Here is a 22642-nt window from a genome sequence, read left to right as displayed (position 1 = left end):
TCTCTGGTGCTTCTCTCCAACCCCCTCATTCCTTCACCCCATGCTAGTATTTGATACTTAAAGCATTGTGCCATAAACAAGCAAGCAACAAACAGGAACTCCTGCTGCTACAAGACTTAAAATAGAAGTGATAGAAGCAGAGCAGACAATCTCTCACCAGGTACATTAGGCATTTCAAATTAAATTGTTTGGGTGTGTTTTCTCCTGTTTACATCCTCAAGCAATTTGAGAACAGCCCAGGACTGATGGCAGAAACACATCCTTTGCCTCAGACAAATCCTTAACCCCTCAGCAGTTTCGTTCAGGGTTTGTGGAGCAAATGAGACAACAGCTGGCTGCTGTTTCACAGACTCACTGAATTTCTTTGCTCTCACACACTGACAGGCATGGGCAAAGGCTGCTCAGACAGCAGATCTTTACAGCAGGACTGATAAGGGCAGTTAAGATCCTTACCTCTGACTCAAGGGATGCTGTGTTTCAGAATAAGTTATGCTCTTTCCTCTGGAGACCAAGTGCAGCCCCCCTGGCAAGGCAGGGTCAGCAGAGCAGGTCACACAGGAACACAGCCAGGCAGGTTTGGAATGTCTCCAGAGATGGAGACTCCACCACCCCCCTGGGCAGCCTGCTCCAGGGCTCTGCCAGCCTTAAATTCAAGAAGCTCCTCCTCATGTTTAGATGGAACTTCCTATGCTCAAGTTTGTGCCTGGTACCCCTTGTCCTACCACTGGACACCACTGAATGAAGCCTGGTCCCATCCTTCTGACACCCACCCTGGAAGTATTGATCAGCATTGATGAGATTCCCCCCTCAGGCTGCTCTTCTCCAGACTAAAACAGCTCAAATTCTCTCAGCCTTTCCTCATCAGAGATGTTCCAGCCCCCTCAGCATCTTTTCTGTCCCCTCTCCAGCAAGTCCCTGTCCTTCTTGAACCAGGGAGCCCAGCACTGAGCCCAGTATGCAGCTGTGGCCTCACATGCCTTCACAGCACCCAGGGACAGGCCCAGCTGAGAGAGCTGTTTGCAGGCAAGTTCTGTGTCTGAGTGCTGCTGCCAGCCCTGTCCCCTTCACAGCTCACTCCTCAGAACACGTCCCTGGCCTTCCAGAAGAGCTGACACACCAATATCTCACCAGTCCGATTCTGTGCTCTCTTTTCTTCCATCACAAAGCCAAGTGAGTGAAGGGACTTCAATAGCATCGATTGCCTCTGCAAGCTTCTCCCTCTGCTCCTGCCGGGGCATTGCGGGAGGGTTTGCACAGCCCTGGGCTCAGGCATTGCTTCTCGCTGCTTCTCCAGTCCCTTAGCCCCACCTAGTGCCTAAGCGAAGAGCCTTTCTCCTCCTCCAGCCTCAAACCAGTCCGGAAAGCCCAGCCCAGAGCACGACTCCAGCGCGCTGTGGTGGATGCTGCAGCACCTGTCTGTGCCTCTGCAGTTCTGTCCAGACAGCTCCCAGGACAAACAAAACCCAAAAGGGTTCGCAGAGGACTGTGCCAGGGGCAGCAGGGGCAGGAGGTGTGCCCAGGGCACCCTGAGAGCAGGGAGATTTAGGAAGGTGTAGAAAGCCAGCCTGGGAATAACTCCCACAGCGTGGGAGGATGAACTGTTAGAAGGAGGAACCATTTCCCCTGGTGAAAGCCTGATTCCTGCAGCTTGCCTTCTCCTCCTGTGCTCTGTCTCCAGTGGGATAAGGGGAGGGGCTGCCTGGTGCTTGCAAAGCCATTAGACAAAGACAGGATCAAAACTCCTGATTCCCTTTTGACAGCCATTTCAAAATGTTTGTGTTGCAAAGCTTCCCTGGAGACTTTCCCCTGAAGCAGAGGATTTTTAATGTAGTATTTGAAATGATGCTTCACAAACAATGAAGAGCTTTGGATGGAGCTTCCTGGGAGGGTTTCTGGTGACAAACACTAAGTGACAATCCTATAGACACACATTCTTTGTCTCAGGGAAAACTTATGACATATAAAATGGTCTGAAACACAAATGAGTTGGAAATTTGTGGGTTTCAATTCTCTGCAGCTAATTATGGAGCAGAAATCCTGTGCTCCCCCTCCACTGAAAGGATCTTTTGGTAGAAATGTTAGGGCAGGCAGCAGGGTTTGGTGGCAGTGTTATGAAATGGTGTTGGGAGAAATGGTGCCCCCAGCACGAGGACCTGGGACTGCTGGAGAGCAGCCAGAGGAGGCCACAAAGATGATCACAGGGCTGGAGAACCTCCCCTGTGGGCACAGGCTGAGGGAGTTGGGGCTGTTCAGCCTGGAGAAGAGAAGGCTCCAGGGAGACCTCAGAGCAGCCTTCCAGTGCCTAAAGAGGCTCCAGGAGAGCTGGGCAGGGACTTTGGGCAAGGGCTGGGAGTGCCAGGCCAGGGGACAATGGCTTTGAGACTGGAGAGGAGGTAGAAATTCTGGACAGTGAGGGAGGGAGACTCTGGCACAGGCTGCCCAGGGAGGCTGTGGCTGTCCCCTCCCTGGAGGTGTTCAAGGCCAGGCTGGATGAGGCCTTGAGCAGCCTGGGCTGGTGGGAGGTGTCCCTGCCCATGGCAGGGGGTTGGACCTGGATGATCTATCACAGTATCATAGTATCAGTCAGGGTTGGAAGGGACCACAAGAATCATCTAGTTCCAACCCCCCTGCCATGGGCAGGGACACCCCACACTAGATCAGGCTGCCCAGAGCCTCATCCAGCCTGGGCTTAAACACCTCCAGGGACAGGGCCCCTGACCACCTCCCTGCACAACCCATTCCAGGGCTTCACCACTCTCATGGGGAAGAACCTCCTCCTCACCTCCAGCCTGAATCTCCCCACCTCCAGCTTCATTCCATTCCCCCTAGTCCTATCACTGCCTGAGATCCTGAGCAGTCCCTCCCCAGCCTTCCTGTAGCCCCCTTCAGATACTGGAAGGCCACAATGAGGTCACCTCAGAGCCTTCTCTTCTGCAGACTGAACAGCCCCAACTCCTTCAGTCTGTCCTCACAGGAGAGGTGCTCCAGCCCTCTGATCATCCTCCTGGCCCTGCTCTGGACACCTTCCAGCACCTCCAGATCCCTCTTGCAATAGGGGCTCCAGAACTGGAGGCAGGACTCCAGGTGGGGTCTCCCCAGAGCTGAGCAGAGGGGGAGGATCACCTCCCTTGCCCTGCTGGCCACACTTCTCCTGCTGCAGCCCAGGATCTGATTGGCTTTCTGGGCTGCAAGTGCACACTGAGAGCTCCTGGTGAGCTTCTCCTCCCCCAGCACCTCCAAGTTTCTCTCCTCAGGGCTGCTTTCCAGCCAGTCCCTGCCCAAGGCCTCTTCCAACCCAACCCATCCTGAGCTGTGACTCTGTTTGCTTGATGGAACATTTGGAAAGCACTGCATTTTAGAAGTCAGAGCTGCTGCTCCCTCTCCCATCACTTGTCCTGAAACATGACTAAAGCAAGCTCAGGAGGATGGATAGATTGGGCTTGAATTCCATTAAACTGGGATCAACATCTAAATGTCTTTTGTCCCATTGGCTAAGCTGTTCCTGAGCCATGACTAATGGGAGGGCAGGAGGGCTGCTTGTGACCTTACTACAGCCCTGAGTTTTATTTTCCTGCCATGAAGGCTGGATAAGATCATCTATTATCAGCCTCTGTGGCTGCACACATTTGTCAAGGCTCCCACAGCAAACACCCACTGCAGCAAAGCAAACAAGGGGACTCAGGGAAAAGTCTTCTGTGCTTTACATTCCCAGCACATTCATTTGGACTCTTGTGTGGGAGAGGCATAGAATTCTAGAATCATAGAGGTTGGAAAAGGCCTCCAAGATCATCCAGTCCAGACATCAACCCAGCAGCACCATGGCCACCAAACCATGGCCCCAAGTGCCATGGTCCCAGGTTTCTGGAACACCTCCAGGGATGGGGACTCCTCCCTGGGCAGCCTCTGCCAGTCCCTGACCACTCTTGCAGCAAAGAAGTTTTTCCTCATCTCCAACCTAACCTCCCCTGGTGCAACTTGGGGCCATTTCCTCTCATGCTATCACCTGATCCTAGGGAGAAGAGACCAATCCCCACCTCACTGCAGCCTCCTTTCAGTTCAGGGGCGTGATCCCTGCCCTGCTCCTGCTGGCCACACCATTGCTGATCCAGGCCAGGATGCTGGTGGCCTTCATGGGCACCTGGGCACACACTGGCTCACGCTGAGCCACTCTCCACCAGCACCCCCAGGTCCTTTCCCACCAGGCAGTTTCCAGCCACTGCCCCCAGCCTGGAGCATTCATGGAGTTGTTGGGACTCAGGTGCAGGACCCAGCAGTTGGCCTTGCTGAACCTCATCCCATTGACCTCAGCCCATGGATCCAGGCTGGCCAGATGCTTGTGTCTGGCCCATTAGCTACCTAAACACACACAGGCATGTCCCACATCTTAACTGGGTTAAAGACCTGAAGCAAAACAAAGCCACTAAGGCTGAATAAAAGAACAAAGGTGAAAATCTCAGCTGGGAATCATTTCTATTGTAAAAGCACAGCCAAAAGCCCCAGATGCCCCCTGCAGTGCTGGCTGCTGGATAAAAGCCTGTGCAGGTGCCTCTTCTCATGTATGTAAAGGGAACAGAAGGGCTCAGGGTTGTGCTGGACACTTCTGAGTCAGGCACAGGGAAATAGAGACAATAAAATACAGTGAAAAAGAGAAATTGTTTGACTTTGGGGACATTCAATGAATCAATCAGTGCTTAAACCCCAGGCTTTAAAAGGACTGAAGGGCAAGGAATTGATATATGCCACTGGCTGCTCAGAAACATCTTGAAAGGGTAATGCCAGATGACAGGATAAAATGGGCTTATAAAGTGAACAATGCTGTGATTTGGAGTGACCTCCAGCCCCCCTAATCTTTAACAGCAGAAGCCTTTTGACACCAAGGAAAGCATGATGGATCCTCCACGGCGCTCAGCGGCTGCTTGAACGACGTCAAAGGCTACCTGGGAGAGTTTATCTAACTCTGGCCCTGAGTGATCAGAGAGGCTAAGGGGATTAAGGAGTGAATTTGAGGCAGTCAGGGGTGCTGCATTTTGGGAAGATAAACTGGACATCAAAAGCAGTGATTTCAAATCATTAAAGGGAGTGAAGGCAACCATTAAAGCAGTCTGGGAGGGAATCAGAGGAAGAGGCTGGTGCAGAGCCACAGCAGACAGCCCAGCATGGAGCACGTGAAGAAAAATCCCCATGGCTAAGGTGACAGCTAAGGACTACACTGCAAGCACCAAACACTGTCTGACCTTCCATGGTTGGAATCTCAGTCCCATGTACATAACTCTGAGATAATTTATCAAAGCTGCTTATTACATAAAGCTTCTCAAATGGATGTCTGGAAGGATCTTACAGAGGAGATAAGCCTCATTACCCAGCTGGACAGATAAAGTGGGGCCTGGCGACCAGCAGTTATTTGTTCTTTGTCCAGCAATGCCCAGATGTAGTCACAGGGTGCAGGTTCTTAAATCAAGACCCTAAATTCACCCAAGCTCCCAGGAATCACTGCAGGCAGAGCAATGGCCTCATTACTCTGTCCTCTCGTCCTCACCACGCTGCTGTTTATTTACTCACCCTCAGAAGCAATTACAGCTGGGACCATATTTAGTGCTGGTGCCTGGAGACAGAAAGTCAGCTGCAGAGCTGGGAGGAGAAGCAAAAGAGATGAAATGGTAACGAAAGCCTACACAAGCTTACACCAGGCATGCTCCCAGTTAGAGCAGCAGAGGTGTAGCCTCAGCAGGGTCTGCCCCATTTGGCCCTGCACCTGCTCCTCCCTGAAGGGCCACCCTGGCTTTCCCAAACAGAACAACACCCAGCTCAGGCACAACAGGCTTCAGGAGTCATTGGGTTCTACTTGCTTTGAATCATCATTGGGGTTTTTGGTTTGCCTATATCCTCCAAAGTGTTCCAAGTGTCCCCTGCCCAACCTGGGTAATGCTGATTCAATTCACTACAACATTACAGAGACCTGAGGCTGTTTAGCCTGGAAGAGAAGGCTGAGAGGGTACCTGGTCAGTGCTGACCAAGAGCTAAAGGGTGGATGGGGCTGGGCTCTTCTCAGTGGTGCCCAGCGACAGGGCAAGGGACAATGGGCACAGACTGGAAGCCAGGACCTTTTCAACCTAAGGAGAAACTGCTTTGGTGTGAGGATGCTGGAGCCCTGCATCAGGCTGCCCAGAGAGGTTGTGGAGCCTCCTCCCCCAGAGAGCTTCCAAACCCCACTGGGACACGTCCCTGTGACCCTGCTTTGGCAGGGAGCTTGGACTGGATGATCTCCAGAAGTCCCTCCCAACACCCCCACTCTGTGACTCTGTGGCTCTGCGACTTCCTACTTCCAAGTGCTAATTACAAGCACGTGATGGATGTGCTGCCTGAACTGAATTTACAGAACAAGACAGCATGGAAGGAAAACAAACAGAAAGCAGGAGGAGGAATTAACGATGCATTTAATGAAGAGAAATCAAAACTCATTTGTTGTTTTGGGATGGCAAGGCAACTTTTAATGCCACTGCAGTCCTAGCTGAACATCAAACTGATGTCTAGCCTGCCCGAGCAGGAGCCATAAATTATCATTTTCCATGATGTGATTTTCCCTTTTAAAGCAATTTGGTTATTCTGTTCAGCCTTAAAGAGAAAGCCACATTATTTTAAATGACTTTACAATATCAGCCTAATGAGCTCTAACACAGGCATTTATGGAGGGCAATGTGTCTTTGTGATGAGCTGCTCAGCTTCTCACAGGGAGCAAGCAGCAAGGCTGCTCACTGAGAGGTGTGTTCCCTGAGCAACTAGGCACAGGAGTCCGGCTCAGAATGAAGCCAATGTGGAAATAAGCAGAACAGAGGAGTCTCTGTAAGCTGTGGAAGCACAGGGACGGCTGGAATGCTGCTTGGGTTCAGTGCTCCCTTGGAGGAGGAGGGGGATTCCAGGAGCACAATCCAGAAGGTTCCTTGTCAAGGTCACCTGCAGAAAGAAAATGTTGCTTGAAACAGTGATGGTAAAGGGCTTCAGGCCTGAGGCACTGCTCCCAGCCTGGCCTCGCCAGCACATCTGCTGGCAGCGCCCTCTGTGCCCTCACCCGGGCCGCTGATGGAGACACAGGACAGCTCTGCTCCCAGTACTGACCCTGGGGGCCGCCCCTAGAGGCCTCCCCCAGGCTCTGCTCCACCGACCGCGGCTCTCTGACTCCTTCCCTCCAGACAGTTCCCATCCCCCTCACTCCCCGACCGTCCGCACTGCCTCGCTTCAGCGGCGAGGATGCTGCGGGTGCCAAACGCTTTCCCGAGACCCACAGAATCCCGCCCTGGCCCTGGCCCTGGCCCCGGCCCTGGTGCTGGCCCCGCGAGCCCGCCGGCCCCGCGAGCCCCCTGCCGAGCAGCCGCGCGAGCCCCCGGCCCGCCAGCCCCGCGAGCCCCGCCGCGAGCCGGCCGCCCTTGTGACGTCACGCGCGGCGCGCCGGAAGCAGGTCCGGAAGCGGCGGCCTGGCAGTTCCGGCTGCTGCTTCAGCGGCCGCCGCTCCCTCGGGTGCCCGGTGCCGCGGTCCGTGCGCCGCTGCCAGCCATGAGCAAGCGCAAGGCTCCCCAGGAGGGTCCCAACGAGGGCATCACCGATTTCCTCACGGGTAGGTGTAGGCGAGCGGGAGGGAGGGTGAGCGGGGGCCGCAGAGCCGCGGCCCTCACCGTGCTTTCCCCCGCAGAGCTGGCCAATTACGAGCGCAACGTGAACCGAGCCGTCCACAAGTACAACGCCTACAGGTATCGCCTCCCCCTCCCTGCCCGTGCCCTAGTCCCGGGGCTTGGTCCGCCGGCGGGCTGGCCGCGCCTCCCGTGTTCCGGTGCTGACCGGCGCTGTTCCTCAGGAAAGCAGCCTCGGTGATTGCCCGGTATCCAAGCAAGATCCAGAGCGGGGCCGAAGCCAAGAAGCTGGTAGGTGCTGGCGTCCAGTTTGCTGGCGGGAGGTCCTTGGGGCGGCTGGAGTGGGATCACGGTGCCAGCTGCTCCCGGGAAGCACGGGGCTGACCCCAGCTGTGCCTGCTCCAATCCCGGTGCCGGGGCTCGGGAACGGGGATGCGGTGTGGCTGCTGTGGGGGTTTCACACCAGGACCTGGGGGCTTCAGCTGGTTCTTTGCCTGTAGAAGTATTCTGCCGGGGGAGGTTTTCTTTTGACAACCCCGGTGCACCAGAGCAGGTTGGACCTGATGATCTCCAGAGGTCCCTTCCAACCCCCACCATGCATGCAGGGATTCTACGAGTCTTTTCTGGCTCTTAATTGGTTTAAGTGGTTTTGAAGTTAACTTGTCTCCCCTTATCCCCAATATTTAGGATGGAGTAGGAGCTAAAATAGCCGAGAAGATAGATGAGTTCTTGTCCACTGGGAAGCTGCGCAAGCTGGAAAAGGTTTGTTGCTTTTCTTTCTCACCTGCAGAGTGGCCCTGCTTGCTCAGTGGAATTTCTGCTACTGTCCTTGGAGGGACTGATGTCAGTCTTAGGAATGATGGACATGGAGTCTAGGGCAAATAGAGAGCAGGGAATGAGAAGCTCAGCCAAAGCCTCACATCTCACTTCTGGAAGTGTTTTAGGTTCTGTGTGAGTGAAGTCAGATACTTTGCACTTGTTTATTCTAAGCCTCCAAAGAAGAGTCTGGCCAAGCTGGTTTATCTTGTCAGGGTTTCTCTGCTGCTTGCAGCTGGGAGGATTTGCTTTGTGCTGTTGTGTTTCTGTAGATCCGACAGGACGACACCAGTGCGTCGATCAACCTCCTGACGCGGGTCACTGGCATTGGGTAAGTCCTGCTTGGTTGGGTGGGGTTTTCCCTTCTGCTTATTTGGAGGAGCTTTGAGCAGAGTTGGAGTGGTTGCAAATAGTGCAGAGAATGGGTCTGAGCTGATGCTGCAGTGCTCACACGGAGGGCTGGCTGAGGAGAAACTGACAATTGTCAATGGCAGACTTTGTGGCAGAGGAGTGAGAAATCTCTTTGGCACCTTTGTTGGGCAGCTGGGCACAGAGACAGTGCTGCTTTGTCAGTGGTACCAGCTGGACCAGAGTAGTGATTGTGCTCCTGGACTGGGCACTGGTGAGGCCAAACCTCGAATCTTGGGTTCAGTTTTGGGGCCCTTACTCCAAGAAGGAAATTAAGAGGCTGGAGCAGGTCCAGAGAAAGGCAAAAAAGCTGGGGAAGGGTCTGGAGAACAGGGCTGGGGAGGAGCAGCTGAGGGACCTGGGGGTGTTCAGCCTGGAAGAGGCTGAGGAGAGACCTCATTGCTCTCTACAACTCCCTGAAAGGAGGCTGCAGTGAGCAGGGGGTTGGTCTCTTCTTCCTAGTCTCAGGTGATAGAAGGAGAGTCAATGGCCTGAAACTGGGCCAGGGGAGGCTTAGGTTATAGTTCTAGGAATGCTACAAAATGTGAGCCTGGTTGATTCTGTGATTCTGAGCCAGCTCTGCTGATTGACAGTAAGCATCAGAAGCAACTTCTTGAAGTTGCTTGAAGAACCCAGAGAGCTGCAGTGAATTCTGATGTTCAGTGCTGTAAGATTCCTGCTGATCTGATGGCAGATTGCTTTGTCTCTTTGCAGTCCTGCTGCTGCTAGGAAGTTTGTTGAAGAAGGAATTAAGACTTTAGAAGGTAAGTGTTAAATCTGGCTCCTCAGGTCACACTCCAGCACGTCAAGCTGCCAGTTCTGCAGTGGTTCCAGTGACAGCAGATATGCTCTGGGCTTTGAGGAGGGTGTGTGAGATGCTGAAGGGCACAGGCTGAAGGCATTACATAGATACCCAGAGTGAAATATGCAGGGATTACATGGAAAATACTAAGGAGTTTGGCTTTGATGTGAGTGATCTTTTGCAGTCTTTACTGGGAAGTGCTCTGGGCATTCCTGTTCATCCCACCTGGGCTCTCTGCAAACCTCTTCCTTTGTTTGCAGTTGTAGTTTTCTTCTCACAGCATCCTAGAGTGGCTCAGGTTGGAAGGGACCTTGGAGCTACCTGCTCCAGCCTCCCTGCCAGGGCCTGTGTGTCTTTGCAAATGGGGGTAAGATCTTCAGTCCTTGAGTAACTTTTGGGTTTTTTTTTCCTTAATTCTTCCAGATCTCAGAAAAATTGAGCACAAGCTGACACATCACCAGCAGATTGGCCTGAAGTAAGCTTGCTTGGCTTTCCTAATGAGTCCTTCAGGCACCAGGGTGCCATGTAAGGGTGCACAGGAATATTGCTGTCACCTTAGAGCAGCTCCTCATGCACAGAGGACATAATGTGCAGCAAAAGCATCTGCTGAGCATTGTCCAGCTGCAGCTGTGAGCTCTCACCAGGGCTTGGCAAGGATTTTTCTTAGCTGTTTGGTGAGAACAGGGAGGGGTTTGTGCTGTGGAAGTGAGAGAAGTCACATTCCTTCCTCTGACACACTTCAAGCTGACTGCCATGTGAGGATGCTGCTCTTGGCACTCCTTCAACTCTTCTCTTTTTCATACCTGCAGATATTTTGAAGACTTTGAGAAAAGAATCCCAAGGGAAGAAATGCTGCAAATGCAGGTCAGGGTTACTGAGGGTGTGAGGCACTGCTGGGCAGTCAGTGGCTGTCCTCTCTAACCACAGCTTTCCTTCTGCACAGGAAATTGTGCTGGAAGAGGTAAAGAAGCTGGACCCCAGCTACATTGCTACAGTCTGTGGCAGTTTTAGGCGAGGTTGGTGCCCTGTGATCTGTGCTTATTTTGTGTAAGGCTCAATGCATAGTTGTGGTGCTGAGGGTCGTGGTTCAGGGGCTCAGCAGCAGTGGTGGCATTGTGAGCTCTGGGCTCTAGACTTGCTGATCTCAAAGGTCTCTTCCAACCTCAACAGTTCTGTGCTTCCATGAGTTTTCTTTGCTTCTTGCTTGCCCAGGTGCAGAGTCAAGTGGTGATATGGATGTTCTCCTAACCCATCCCAGTTTCACATCTGAATCATCCAAACAGGTGAGTTTCTCTGCTGCATTGCTCCAGGGAGTGTTCAGATTCACAGGATCTGCAGCTTCAGAGCTGTGCTGCAGCTTCTGGTATTTCACTTCCAGTGAAGGCAGCCTGACTTACACTGCACAAGTGGAATGTCACAGCCTCTTCTCAGAACTGTCATTACCTTCTTTATGCCTTCTGGGTCAAATTTCAGCTGCAGTAATAGGTGCAGTGATGTCCTGTAAGCCACTGTCTGTTCTCTTTTCTTCTCCTGTGCTGTCACTGTTCCTTCCCAGCCAAAGCTTCTGCGTCAAGTTGTGGAACAGCTGGAAAAAGTCCACTTTGTCACAGATGTGCTGTCTAAAGGTGAAACTAAATTCATGGTAAGGCCACCCTCCTTCTGAAGAACTTCTTCCTCAGCTCCAGCTAACCTCAGCTTCAAACATTCCCCCTTAGCCTGTCCCTAGACACCCTCATGAAAGGTCCCTCTGCAGGAGCCCCTCGGCTCTTGGAACAGCTTGAGAAGCAATGATCTGCTGCTCTGGACTGCAGTCCTAGCAGTGTGAGATGGGTGCTGGCCATGCTGTGACATCCAGCTCTCCTAGGAACACTTTTAATCAGCTCAGTGAGAGTTCACTTTGCTCTCCAGGATGACTGAGGATTGCTTAGAGGCTGTCTCGGGGTGGGGAAGTGAAGATTGATCTCAGATCTGTTTAATTTCATTCTACATTTCCTGCTTTCCTTACTTGCCCACAGGGTGTCTGTCAGCTGCCCACTAAAGAAGATGGAACAGCCTTTCCACACAGGAGGATTGACATCAGGTATGGACACCAAACAACCCCAGCCCCTCTGCTTTAGCTGCCTGCTGCATAGCAGGGATTGAAACCTCTGCTTCAGTGTTCAGCACGTGGCACTCACAGGGTTCCTGGAGGCCTGCACAGTGCCAGTATCTACAACAGGTTATCAGCAAGGTTGCTTTGTTTTGCCTGGAACATCTCTGATGAGGAAAGGCTGAGAGCTGGGGCTGGAAAAGAAGACTGAGAGGAGATCTTATTTATAGATACTGTCCCGCGCCACATCCTGGGCTCCAGGCTGGTGACACATGGGGGTGATGGGTGACCACTAGATGGATAAGGAACTGGCTTGATGGCAGCACCCAAAGAGTGGCTGCCCATGGCTCCATGTCCCAGTGGAGGCCAGGGACAAGCAGAGTCCCTCAGGGATCAGTCCTGGGACCTGTCTTGTTCAACATCTTTGTGGGTGCCATGGACAGTGGCATTGAGTGCACCCTCAGCAAGTTTGCTGATGACACCAAGCTGTGTGGTGCAGCAGCCAGCTGGAGGGAAGGGAGGCCATCCAGAGGGACCTGGACAGGCTGGAGAGGTGGGCACAAGCCAACCTCATGAAGTTCAATAAGAGCAAGTGCAGGGTCCTGCAGCTGGGTCGAGGCAATCCCAGGCACAAATCCAGGCTGGGCAGTGACTGGCTGGAAAGCAGCCCTGAGGAGAGAGACTTGGGGGTGCTGGTGGACAAGAAGCTCACCAGGAGCTCTCAGTGTGCACTTGCAGCCCGCAAAGCCAATCAGATCCTGGGCTGCAGCAGAAGTGTGGCTAGCAGGTCGAGGGAGGTGATCCTCCCCCTCTACTCAGCCCTGGTGAGACCCCACCTGGAGTACTGTGTCCAGTTCTGGAGCCCCTATTACAAGAGGGATGTGGAGGTGCTGGAACGTGTCCAGAGAAGGGCCATGAGGATGATCAGAGGGCTGGAGCACCTCTCCTCTGAGGACAGACTGAAGGAGTTGGGGCTGTACAGTCTGCAGAAGAGAAGGCTCTAAGGTGACCTCATTGTGGCCTTCCAGTATCTGAAGGGGGCCTGCAGGAAGGCTGGGGAAGGACTTCTCAGGATCTCAGGTAGTGATAGGACTAGGGGGAATGGAATGAAGCTGGAGGTGGGGAGATTCAGGCTAGATGTGAGGAGGAGGTTCTTCACCATGAGAGTGGTGAGACCCTGGAATGGGTTGTCCAGGGAGGTGGTCGAGGCCCGTCCTTGGAGGTGTTTAAGGCCAGGCTGGATGAGGCTCTGGCCAGCCTGATCTAGTGTGGGGTGTCCCTGCCCATGGCAGGGGGGTTGGAACTGGATGATCCTTTTGGTCCCTTCCAACCCTGAATGATACTATGATACCTGAAGGGTGGGTGTCAAGAAGAAGGGGCCAGGCTCTTTGCAGTGGTGTCCAGTGACAGGACAAGGAGCCACAGGCATAAACCTGGAACCCAGAAGGTTCCAATGAACATGAGGAGAACTTTCTTTATTGTGAGTCACAGAGGCCTGGGGCAGGCTGCCCAGAGAGGTTGTGGAGCTCCTGTTCTGGAGACTTTCCAAACCCAACTGGATGTATTCCTGGGGTGCCTTGCCCTGGGTGCCCCTGCTGCAGCAGGGTGGGACTGGATGATGTCCAGAGGGCCCTTCCAACCCCTAACACTCCATGATTCTGCAATCATGTAGTGGCTGAACACCAGCAACTAACTTCTGGGTCGGGGTAGATGTGCTGAACCTTTCTTGAGCATGCAATTCCTTTCATTCTTGGGTGAGCAGAGTACCTGAAGTAACTCTAGCACAGTGTCAGTGGCGGCACTGCCGACGGCTGCTACCTCGTTGTTACGTATTTGTTCCAAACCTGTCCTTTCCTTTCCCTTCCTCCTAGGCTTATCCCCAAAGACCAGTATTACTGTGGTGTGCTGTATTTCACAGGAAGTGACATCTTCAACAAGAACATGAGGGCTCATGCCCTGGAAATGGGCTTCACCATCAATGAGTACACGATCCGTGCCCTGGGGGTCACCGGTCAGTACGGGCTCTGCACAGGGCGTCCCTGCTGCTTCCAGGCTCTGTGGGAAACTCATCCAAGGGGTTTCTCAGTGTGCTAGAAAACCTCCCAGCTGCCAAATGGCCTCTGTCATTTGTTTGCAGGAGTTGCTGGGGAGCCCCTACCCGTGGAATGTGAGAAAGACATCTTTGACTACATCCAGTGGCAGTACCGAGAGCCGAAGGACCGCAGCGAGTGACTCCTTGCCCAGGAACCTCAGGAGATGTTTTTGGGGTCTCTTGTGAACATGCAAAGTGCACTGGGATGCTCTTGACAAGTGGCACATTGCTGATGTGTAAAGAAGTCCATGGCACGAGCACAGAATGTGTCCTGAAGGTTTAATCCTGTGAGATCTCACTTTGATCTCTCCCTCCTTACGTCCCTCCCTCTTGCACCTCCTTACCCTGAGAGCTCTCAAAACCACACCAAACCCTTCCTGTGCTTCACTGAGCTGGCTGCAACCCTAGAAAACCCCGTGGGGAAGGTGCTGTGGCAGTCAGACCCCTTGGACAACGCCTACTGCCTTTTGCTTTGAGATTTAGAAGGTAAGTGCTGGGTTTCTGATTGAGCCCTGAGGAGCAGAAAGTTCAAATGCAAAGGCAAAATGTTTCCCCTTCCTCGGTGCCAGCAGCTGAAGACGGTGGCTGCCAGCCCCAGCTGCTGCTGCTTCCTGCTGCCAGGTCTTGCAAACCAACCTGGGTGCTGTATTTATTGAACACGTTGTAGAAATGTGAATGTGTCCTTCGGTAATCATTGGGAATAAACAAAGAATTCTGCCGTCCTCTTGGAGTCTGCATTGGTTTATTCTTCTTTAGCAGTAATGTTCCGAGCATAAACCAGCCCCGGCACAAGCTTGCCGTGGTGCCACGGGTGCCAGCCTGGGCCTGCCCCAGGGCTCCCGCAGCAGCCGCCGGGTGCGGGCGCAGCGCTGGGCTGGTTCAGGTCGCCGTTTGCATTCGCGCTGGGCGCGTCCCGAGCCCGCTCGGCTCTGCCTTTCTCCCCTTCTCTCCCCGGGCGAGGCAGAGGCGCGGCCGGCGCTGCCCCCAGCTCGCCAGCGGCGGCACACGGCTCTGGGGCGCGCGGCTCTGGGGCGCGCGGCTCTGGGGCGCGCGGCTCTGGGGCGCGCGGCTCTGGGGCGCGCGGCTCTGGGGCGCGCGGCTCTGCGGCTGCGGCCGGGGCGCGGCGCCGCGGGGGTCCCGCCTGGGGGGTGCGGAGCTGCCCGCCCCCGGCCCCCCTCAGTCGCGCGCAGGGCGGTGCCCGGGGAACGGCGGGCGCCCGGCGCGCGTGCGCGGCGCATGCGGGCTGGCGGGCGCCGAGACCTCTACCGGAGGCAGCGCGGGCGGCAGGTAGCGGCGGGGCCCGGGCCGCGGCGGGGCGGGGCGGGCTGGGCTGGGCCGGGACACGACGCGCGGCTGGCCCCGCGGCTGGGTCTCACGGCGCTCCCGTCCGGGCGGAGCTCGCTGCCGGCCCCCGCTGCGAGGCGCTGACCCTCGGGTCACCTTGCCGCGGCCCCGGCCCCGGGGGCACGCCGGGCGCTCGCCGCTGTGCGCTTCCTCGGGCCCGGTGAGGCGGCCGCGGGCTGCCGGCGGCGCTGGCTGCGAGGCGCGGGCCGGCGGCGGGCGGGGGTTTGCCAACGCCCTGCTTCCCCGGCCGGCAGGCACCGGCGGGCGGCAGCGGCCGAGCTGCGCCGCCGCTCCGCTGGGAAGGGGCGCGGGCGGCCGCGGGGCCCGGCGGGGTCCGGAGGGCCGCGCTCCGTTATCCGTTGCGTAACGCGCGGCGCTAACAGGAGGAGAGGCCGGGGCCGGGCCGCGCTCGGGGCTGCTCCCGGGCCCGCCGCCCCGACCTGCGCGGCCGCGGTAGCCGCCGGTGAAGGGGAAGCTCGCTTTGGTGTGGGAGGGATGGAGTTAAAATGCTCCGGGTTGGATGAGCGCGCAGTGAGCCGCTCTGGGAGCGGGGCAAGGGCAGGAGGCCCTTAAGGACGGAGTGACCTCCAGGTTCAAGCGGTCAGAAACCAGCCCCAGAAACTGAGCAGCATCTGGAGACGGCCAAGCTCTGCCGGCTCTCGCGGGTAGAGCTGAGTCCTTTCTGCTTCACATCGACCAGAGACAGATTTGGACAAAAATCAAAACACCAAAATGTCCAAACCCAACCAACTGACAGCAAAAAAAAGTCCCAGATGCAACCACCCCGAATTTAACATGAGTTGAAACTCAAACTTGAGAGATTTGCATGAAAACCTCAATCAGTGTTGTGAAGGGTAAGCTCTGCTCCACCCCTGTGCTGCTGGAACTGTTGCAATCATTTAAACTCTGCTGTCACCCGAGTGCTTTTCTCTGTGTCTCTTGAGGCAGTTTATGATTCACTGATTGCAGTTTTCCCTCCCAGGTGGTTTTTACACCTTGAAAAGTGCCTCTTTGATTTCCTAATCTTCTGCCAGCAGTCACGCCCAGCTCAGCTCCTCTAATCCCACGGGAGTCACAGAATCACAGTGTAGTATCATAGTATAGTATCAGCCAGGGTTGGAAGGGACCACAAGGATCATCTAGTTCCAACCCCCCTGCCATGGGAATCCTGGAGTCTCTCCAGTTGGAAGGGCCACACAAGGATCACTGAATCCCTGCACTGATAGGTTTTATGCTGTTACACCTGAGATTCCAACAGCTCCTGATGTTTTCCAGATCCAATGGCTGTCCCACCAGCGTACAGTGACTTGGGAAAGGCTGCCAGGGATGTGTTCAACAAGGGATATGGTGAGTAAGGAGCCTGTGGGTTGAGAACCTTTCATCTTTTTAATGTGGAGGTCTTGCAAATGGCAATAAAAGGATTTGTGCCCTGGAGATTCCCAAAGTGTCTTGTGGTAGGAATTGAGCAGCAGTGCTGGGATTGTGAGCTCTGAGTGGTTGGACTTGATGCTCTCAAAGGTTTCTTCCAACCCCAACAGTTCTGTGGCCAAGCCCCTTCTGCCATTGAGCTTTAGCTGCAGAAGGTGGAGATAATTGGTGATGGGTGACTGAGGCCTGTAAACTGAGGCCAGCCACTTTGAGCTGTCTGAATTCCTTCAGTCATTGCTCAGTTAGACCTACAGTTGTTGAAACATGGAATGAGGCTGCTTCAGGTCAGTGTCCCCTACCTGCTGTGGCTGTGCTGGAAACAGATCTTGCTTGGACACTGCAGTGATGCTGGTGCTGTGCTCTTCTCTTCCCAGGATTTGGACTGGTCAAGTTGGAGCTGAAGACCAAGTCTTCGAGTGGGGTGGTGAGTACTGAGGCTTTGCAGTGGCAGGACGTGTGCCAGGACTGGCTGCTGGCAACTACTTGCCAGGAGGTTTTTCTTCTCTCCTGCACTCCTCCTTTCAAAGCTGTAGCTGACTGGAGCGTGGCTGCCCTGCTGTGGAGTTGATGCAGCAGGGCTGCTTGCCTGCAGTCAGTCTCATGCATTTTGTGGTGGACTTGATGCTTTCCTCCCCATTCCCAGTGCCACATCACAAGCAGAAGAGTTTCTTCACCCCAGCTTGCTCTCAGTTCTGCTTCAGAACGCAGCTGGGTTTCTCAGCTCTTGTTTTTGACAAGACTTTGAGCCTGACACTTTTATTCAAAAGGGGCAAATAAGAGGCACAGCTTCACTCAGCTTCATTTCCCTCAGCTGCACTGTGCTTGCAGTGCAAGACTTCATTAAACTAACCAGCCCTCCTGCCCTGCCCTTTTTGTAGACTCTCAGAGCCTTTCAGAGACATGAATGAAGCTTTAGCAGTTCAGGCAACTACAAAACATTGATCCCCACTTCAGTGATGGAGTAGAGCAGCTTCTTCAGCACTTCACAGGAGGGCTGGCAAACCCAGGAATGGATTTCAGAGCTCCCCTGGTTAGCCACAGGCATATCCTGGGGAGTGGATAAGCCTCTCCTTGCACTGAGTCTCACTTGTGATGCTTTTCTGCTTGGTGAGCTCTGCTGCTTTTCAGCCTTCTTCAGGACCTCCCTTGCCTTAGCTCCACCTTCACTTGCACCCTGGCCCCGCAGATGGTGGAGGTCACTCCTGTAGTAGTGCTGCAGTCTGACTCACTTGAGGTTTTGATTATTGCTTGCACTGTGCCCCAGGAGCTGTGTAGTTTGTACACTGTCACTGCTGCTACTTACTGCCTGCTCATGATCTGCTTTGCTGGCTGGAAGCTTTGATTCCCCACTAATTTGCTAATGGTTAATGATGTTGGCTTCTAAACAACAGAAAATGAACAACCTAATTAAGTTCTAAAATGAGCTTTTCCTTTTCCATGCAACTACCCTGCTGGATGCTGATCTAGCTGGTAAGGAGAGTGACCTTTGCAGTGTTGTTTCTGTCCTGCTGTGCCTGGTGAGGTTTTCTGTGGTGCACACTTGTCCTTCATGAACCGTGCCATTGTTTGTGTCCTGTTACCATCCACGTTGTGGTGCCTGACTGTGTCCACAGCTCTTGATCAGCTGTGTGACCTCTCTGTCTGAGAGACCTTCAGTAAAGGAAAGAACAGAGATGCCAAAGGAGTAGCCAAGTTGTGGTGCAAGAATCCAGGTCTTTGGTGGGGCTAGGGAAGAGAAGGAAGATCTTGAGGGGTCTGGCAAAAGGCCTAAGGTGTGAGTGCTGGCACTTGACAAGTGAAAGATGTGAATGTACTTAAATATCAGAGTGGTGAAACTCTTACTCTGCTCTTGGCAGGAATTCACTACAACTGGTTCTTCCAACACAGACACAGGCAAGGCTTCAGGCAGTCTAGAGACCAAATATAAGGTCAAAGAGTACGGACTCACATTGACCCAGAAATGGAACACAGACAACATGCTGGGCACAGAAGTCTCCGTAGAGGATCAGGTAAGAGGAAGGAGACACTCTCCAGGTATTTCTGCAGCTGACAGGAGAAGCTGTGGAGTTGAGTGGGAAACACTGGAGAGTGAAAGCTGCACCAGAGTGTCTGGAGTGCTGGACAGGAGCTGTGTGTGTTTGCAGAGCCTGCAGGCTGAGAGACACCATCCTGAGTGCTGGGGTGGGGGCTGGGGAGGTGTTTTGCTCAGCTTGTCAGTCCTTGGACTGGAAGTGGAGCTGCAGTAGTGGAATGTAAGAGCTCACCTCAGCAGAGTCCTGAGCAGGTGTCTCTCTTTCTCTTTGCAGCTGGCTGAAGGTTTGAAGGTGGCTCTTGACACTACATTTGTACCAAACACAGGGTAAATATTGCATGATACCTTTACCTAAGGCCAGCAGTGGGTGCAGGGTGTCATGGATGCTCCTGGAAGAAACTGATGATGCCACAGTGCACTGCACTGACTCAGGGAGAGCAAAATGTGAGTCTGAGGGGTTTAGAGCATTCAGCAGAGCTGCTTTTGTCTCCTTGAGGATTTAAAGGTTTTGAGATGGTGGAGAAAAAAGTAGCAGCACAAAAATCTGCTACCCCATGGCCTCCTCAGCAGCTGCTAAGCTTTTTGAGTAGGCATTAGAGTCATTTCATGAAGTGGTCTGAGGGAACATAGATCCATCAGTAAACTTCCATTAGAACACAGACTTGTCCCCCACCAGGGACTGACTTGGCCTCTTTCTCTCTGCAGGAAGAAGAGTGGAAAGTTGAAGACCTCCTACAAAAGAGACTATGTGAACCTAGGCTGCAACATAGACATCGACATCTCTGGACCAACCATCTATGGCTGGGCAGTGCTGGGCTATGAAGGGTGGCTGGCTGGGTACCAGATGGCTTTCGACACAGCCAAGTCCAAGCTTTCCCAGAATAACTTTGCCTTTGGATACAAGGCAGGAGACTTCCAGCTGCACACCAATGTGTGAGTAGCATCTGAGCCTGGAGGAGCCAAGCTGGCTGTGGGCAGTGAGGTGGAAGGTGGGAGGCAGAAGGAGCTGCTGATTCCTTTTGTGATGATTTACATTCAGTGTCTTCATCTTTGGTACAGCTGAAGCAGAGGCAGCTTCCCAGCCCTGGGCTGGCTTTTGAGACCTTGTTTGAGGGCAGTCTTGGGGTTTGTGTACAGGCAGTGGTGTAAAACTTCAAAATGCTCATCTGCACTTCAAAACCTGCCAACTGTCCCTCCTGTGACAGCTCTGAGGAAAAAGCTTTCATTAAGCTCCTGCAGCTTCCCCCTGCTCCCCACCAGGCAAAGCTGCTGGCTCACACATGTCAGAGGTGGAGGAGAGAGCTGCCTGCTGCACTGTGCTTGAGTGCTTCTATTTTCATCCCAGTGAGAGCCTCTGAAGATGGTGGAATTAAACAGCTGCAGTGCAGAACACTTTGCAGCTTCAGCATTCCCACAGCTGACTTAAATCTCCTTCTGGATTTCACAGATTCATGGAGTGGGTTGGGTAGGAAGAGACCTTAGAGATCATCCAGTTCCAACCCCCTGCCATGGGCAGGGACACCTCCCACCAGCCCAGGCTGCTCAAGGCCTCATCCAGCCTGGTCTTCAACACCTCCAGGGAGGGGACATCCACAGCCTCCCTGGGCAGCCTGTACCAGTGTCTCCCCACCCCCACTGCAAAGAATTTCTTCCTAATCTCCAGTCTCAATCTCTCCTCTCCCAGCTCAAAGCCATTGCCCCTTGTCCTGTCACTCCCAGCCCTTGTCAGAGTGTGTCCCTTCCTGTGCAGCTGCAGCCTGGCTCTCAGCATGCAGGTTGTCTGGGGCTTTTTAGTTAGCACTTCAAATCACAGGTCCCAGCTGTTGGAAGGTCAGTTTGGGTAACAAAAAGGTGTGTAGGCATCAGTCAACTCCAGCCAGAAAGCAGAGGAACATGGAGCCAAGGAAGTGTTGGAGCATTGCAAGAGACAATGGTCAGTGAGTGTGGGGCAAGGTTAATCTAAAAGGTTCCTGTGTCCTATCCGAGGCAGGGCTTGACACTCTTGCCTCTGTGCCCAACAGGAATGGTGGCACTGAGTTTGGTGGCTCCATTTATCAGAAGGTTAACAACAAGGTTGAGACTTCAGTCAATCTTGCATGGACTGCTGGCAGCAACAACACACGTTTTGGGATTGCTACCAAGTACCAGATGGATGAGAAGACCTCCATTGTGGTAAGGATCTCGTTACAAGCACTTCAGGCTCCCTTAACCACTGAGTAGTTGTGTGTAGGTAGTTGCTTTAAGTAGCTACTGAGAAAGGAGGGTAGATGCACACTGGGGTCTCACAGCTCAGACTTGTGAAATGCTGGGGAAAACTAAACACCTGAAGCATTGCTTGGCTGTGGTGAGAGAGGCAGCAGTCTGTGCTGGGAGCCTGTGCTCACTATGTCTCCCAGAGTCATGCTCTGTCCTCTTTAACTCTTACTTAATGAGTTCCTAACCTGAGCTCCCAGCAGGACACTTGCACATTCTTGCAGAAATGTCAGTGGAGGGAAAAAAAACCAAACACCAAAGGTTGACTTAATGAACAAGAGCAGACTTCCCTGGCTGCTGACATTGCAGTAACCAACCCTGCAAAGGCTGTGAAGGGGCAGTGAGGGGCAGGGTGGTAGCTGCTGCTGGGTCACAGCTTGTGGCAGGGATTGGAGCTGTTCCTTTAACTGGAAACCCTTGTGGAGAAAAGACTGGAGTGCACCTCTGCTAAAGGTTAGTCTGCAGGGGGCTGAGGTAATGCCAGCTTCTCTGGGCACTGCCTGCACCGTTACAGAGTGTAGCAGTGCTGTGGTTTCTCTTCCCTGCAGGCCAAAGTGAACAATGCCAGCCTGATTGGGATCGGCTACACTCACGCCCTCCGACCCGGTAGGTATCGCAGTATCAGTCAGGGTTGGAAGGGACCACAAGGATCATCCAGTTCCAGCCCCCCTGCCATGGGCAGGGACACCCCACACTAGATCAGGCTGGCCAGAGCCTCATCCAGCCTGGGCTTAAACACCCCCAGGGACGGGGCCTCGACCACCACCCTGGACAACCCATTCCAGGGCTTCACCACTCTCATGGGGAAGAACTTCCTCCTCACATCCAGCCTGAATCTCCCCACCTCCAGCTTCATTCCATTCCCCCTAGTCCTATCACTGCCTGAGATCCTGAGCAGTCCCTCCCCAGCCTTCCTGTAGGCCTCCTTCAGATACTGAAAGGCCACAATTAGGTATCCAGCAAGCAGCTTTAGAACTGCACCAGAGGTGGTTGTACTGTCCAAAAATGGGCTGGAAACCTTACCCAGGGATGTGGATGGACAGGAGTTGCTGTAGCAGCTAAGACACAGTAGTGAAGCTGAGAGTGCTTGAGGGTCTGAAGGGTCTGTGTTGCTTTCCCAGGGGTGAAGCTGACCCTCTCGGGCTTGATTGACGGCAAGAACTTCAGTGCTGGAGGGCACAAAGTGGGGCTGGGATTTGAGCTGGAAGCTTAATGCAGCTTGAAGTGAGACAGCAGGTGAGCTCTGGAAGATAAAGGGGAAGTGAACCCAGTGTGTTTCGGCCTTAATATTGCTCTGAAATTCCCAGAAGTGTGAACTTTCTCTTCCAAAGAAGCTTCAGCCCAGCACTGAGGGCCAGGGAGTGCCAGTGCCAGAGGGAGCCACGCCAGGAGGTGCATGGAAGTTGTGATGGTTGTGCCACATTTCACTCCAGTTGCTCCCATTTTCAGTCTGTTCCTACAAAGAGAAGAGAGTTCCCACCTCCCCCATGATTGTATTGCATCCTGCATGTCCTCCACAACCTGTTCTCAAAGGTGGTCTCTGTGCTGTAGTGGAAACTTTGGTTTACATCAGAATGAAATAAATTGGTCACAGTTGGAACAGGAGTTTGGTTTGTGTTGTCTCTCAGGGTCAGAAACTGCTGAGCTCCAGAGGAGGCCACCAAGATGGTCAGAGGGCTGGAGCACCTCCAAGGGGACAGGCTGGGAGAGCTGGGGCTGTTCAGCCCAGAGAAGGTTCTAGGGTGATCTTAGAGCA

The 22642-nt window shown here is 53.8% G+C and overlaps 2 protein-coding genes and 1 long non-coding RNA gene across 7 annotated transcripts; 2 read left to right on the top strand and 1 right to left on the bottom strand.

Moving 5' to 3' along the window:
* Window positions 1-6458: 6458 nt before the first annotated feature.
* Window positions 6459-7355, bottom strand: LOC137450059 (uncharacterized). The gene is made up of 2 exons (XR_010989539.1): window positions 7067-7355; window positions 6459-6951 (listed from the first exon to the last, which is right to left on the bottom strand). It is a non-coding gene; the product is annotated as an uncharacterized lncRNA (long non-coding RNA).
* Window positions 7356-7469: 114 nt separating this feature from the next.
* On the top strand, window positions 7470-14551 carry POLB (DNA polymerase beta). 2 transcript variants are annotated; one of them, XM_068156791.1, is made up of 14 exons: window positions 7474-7609; window positions 7685-7742; window positions 7847-7913; window positions 8310-8384; window positions 8711-8769; window positions 9561-9610; window positions 10072-10123; window positions 10458-10512; window positions 10592-10664; window positions 10861-10931; window positions 11204-11290; window positions 11664-11728; window positions 13609-13748; window positions 13875-14551. In XM_068156791.1, the coding sequence occupies exons 1-14, from the start codon at window positions 7549-7551 to the stop codon at window positions 13967-13969; spliced, it is 1008 nt and encodes a 335-aa protein (XP_068012892.1). In that variant the 5' UTR covers window positions 7474-7548; the 3' UTR covers window positions 13970-14551. The 2 variants fall into 2 exon arrangements, with proteins under 2 accessions (XP_068012893.1, XP_068012892.1); XM_068156792.1 differs by lacking the exon at window positions 11204-11290 and having other exon boundaries at window positions 7470-7609.
* Window positions 14552-15009: 458 nt separating this feature from the next.
* On the top strand, window positions 15010-22486 carry VDAC3 (voltage dependent anion channel 3). Of its 4 annotated transcripts, XM_068156787.1 has the most exons (10): window positions 15985-16027; window positions 16449-16520; window positions 16976-17025; window positions 18458-18610; window positions 18908-18960; window positions 19339-19566; window positions 20655-20805; window positions 21435-21492; window positions 22008-22122; window positions 22194-22486. In XM_068156787.1, the coding sequence occupies exons 1-9, from the start codon at window positions 16000-16002 to the stop codon at window positions 22097-22099; spliced, it is 885 nt and encodes a 294-aa protein (XP_068012888.1). In that variant the 5' UTR covers window positions 15985-15999; the 3' UTR covers window positions 22100-22122; window positions 22194-22486. The 4 variants fall into 4 exon arrangements, with proteins under 4 accessions (XP_068012889.1, XP_068012890.1, XP_068012888.1 ...); XM_068156788.1 differs by lacking the exon at window positions 15985-16027 and adding an exon at window positions 15010-15116 and having other exon boundaries at window positions 22008-22486; XM_068156789.1 differs by lacking the exon at window positions 15985-16027 and adding an exon at window positions 15311-15333 and having other exon boundaries at window positions 22008-22486.
* Window positions 22487-22642: the final 156 nt, after the last annotated feature.

The sequence above is a fragment of the Melanerpes formicivorus genome, unplaced genomic scaffold (genome assembly GCF_026170545.1).
Source record: "Melanerpes formicivorus ecotype bairdi unplaced genomic scaffold, bMelFor1.0.p_v2 SCAF_34, whole genome shotgun sequence".
In the NCBI taxonomy this organism is placed as follows: Eukaryota; Metazoa; Chordata; class Aves; order Piciformes; family Picidae; genus Melanerpes; species Melanerpes formicivorus.
This window is presented reverse-complemented; position numbering and strand designations above follow the sequence as displayed.

What these genes read in the sequence shown, in the direction of transcription:
- POLB (XM_068156791.1), top strand. Translation starts at nt 7,549, where the DNA reads ATGAGCAAGCGCAAGGCTCCCCAGGAGGGTCCCAACGAGGGCATCACC. An exon ending in CATCTGAATCATCCAAACAG is followed by an intron (nt 10,932 to 11,203) that starts GTGAGTTTCTCT and finishes GTTCCTTCCCAG; the next exon opens with CCAAAGCTTCTGCGTCAAGT. An exon ending in AAGGTGAAACTAAATTCATG is followed by an intron (nt 11,291 to 11,663) that starts GTAAGGCCACCC and finishes ACTTGCCCACAG; the next exon opens with GGTGTCTGTCAGCTGCCCAC.
- VDAC3 (XM_068156787.1), top strand. Translation starts at nt 16,000, where the DNA reads ATGAAAACCTCAATCAGTGTTGTGAAGG. An exon ending in TGTGTTCAACAAGGGATATG is followed by an intron (nt 16,521 to 16,975) that starts GTGAGTAAGGAG and finishes TTCTCTTCCCAG; the next exon opens with GATTTGGACTGGTCAAGTTG. An exon ending in TTCCAGCTGCACACCAATGT is followed by an intron (nt 19,567 to 20,654) that starts GTGAGTAGCATC and finishes TGTGCCCAACAG; the next exon opens with GAATGGTGGCACTGAGTTTG.